This window comes from Terrapene carolina, unplaced genomic scaffold (assembly GCF_002925995.2).
Source record: "Terrapene carolina triunguis isolate 2854851 unplaced genomic scaffold, T_m_triunguis-2.0 Scaffold3175, whole genome shotgun sequence".
Lineage (NCBI taxonomy): Eukaryota > Metazoa > Chordata > Testudines > Emydidae > Terrapene > Terrapene triunguis.
Window position 1 is genome coordinate 1 of NW_020667526.1, and position 1,016 is coordinate 1,016.

At 50.3% G+C, this 1,016-nt stretch overlaps 1 protein-coding gene across 1 annotated transcript; it reads left to right on the top strand.

Annotated features, from left to right (window-relative positions):
* Nucleotides 1-462: 462 nt before the first annotated feature.
* Nucleotides 463-1,011, top strand: LOC112122503 (uncharacterized histidine-rich protein DDB_G0274557-like; the record flags this gene model as incomplete). Its single annotated transcript, XM_024221290.1, has 1 exon — nucleotides 463-1,011. A coding segment is annotated over one exon (549 nt), but the record flags the coding sequence as incomplete, so codon positions are not given.
* Between the last annotated feature and the right edge of the window lie 5 nt (nucleotides 1,012-1,016).

Consider the following 1,016-nt stretch of genomic DNA (forward strand, 5'->3'; position numbering starts at 1 on the left):
GCGCTCGGGGGGGGTGTTGTTACGGCAGGGTGGCGCTCGGGGGGTGTTGTTACAGTGGGGTAGTACTCAGGGGGGGTTGTTATGGCGGGGCAGTACTCAGGGGGGGTTGTTGTTACAGTGGGGCGGCGCTCTTTTTTTTTTTTTTTTTGCTTGTGGCGGCAAAAAAGTTTGTTGCCAGGGCTGGCTCTATCATAATAATAATAGAGGGAGAGCGAAATTAAGAAATTAAGAAATAGCCGAATTACTCCGCTTCCAAGCAAGGGTAATCTCCCCTATGTACTGCAGCTGCTTTGCTTGTCTACCACGGGAGTTTGAACTAGTGCATCTGCATCAATGGCTGGCACTGACTGCTGGAATTCAGACTGATCCTGAGTAGAGACTAGGTCTGAGCCTTTCTTTATATCAGAGAAAGGTTTTTAAGTAGCTCTAATATATGCATGGGTTTGCTGTTTGCCAATTTAGGCTCCTGCCCTTGGAGAACAGGAGCAGCACCCTGGCCGTGGATCTCAAAAACCCGATCAAGATGATGATGAAAGCCATGGACATCATCACCACCATGGAAGGAAGGAGAACCGGCACCCCCACAAGCATGAGCATAAGCAAGAGCACGGACATGGGCATGGGCATCGGCATCCTTCCCCTTCTGAAGCCAGTCATTTCTCTCCACATCTGGAAAAAACAGTGGGTTGGGTTAAAGTTCTCCCTCCTAAAGAGGAGCATGTGTCTCTCCACACCTTACCAGAAAATCAGAAGGAACATATAGATGGAGAGCCTGTTCCCCCGGAGAAGGCAAAGCCAGTGCCAGCCTCTCCAGACACTCATGGTGTCGGTGATGTGAAAAAGCTTCAGACAGACACGTCAGAAGGAAAGCCAGGCTTGACCAAGCCCGCTACTGGCCCAGCCATTCTCCCTTTCCCTGAAGGTCCTTTGCAATCGGATGCGTGCCCAGGAGAGCCCAAGTTTGTTAATTCCATCATCCTCCCTTTGCTTCCCAGAAACCCTGTCAAAATAGCAGT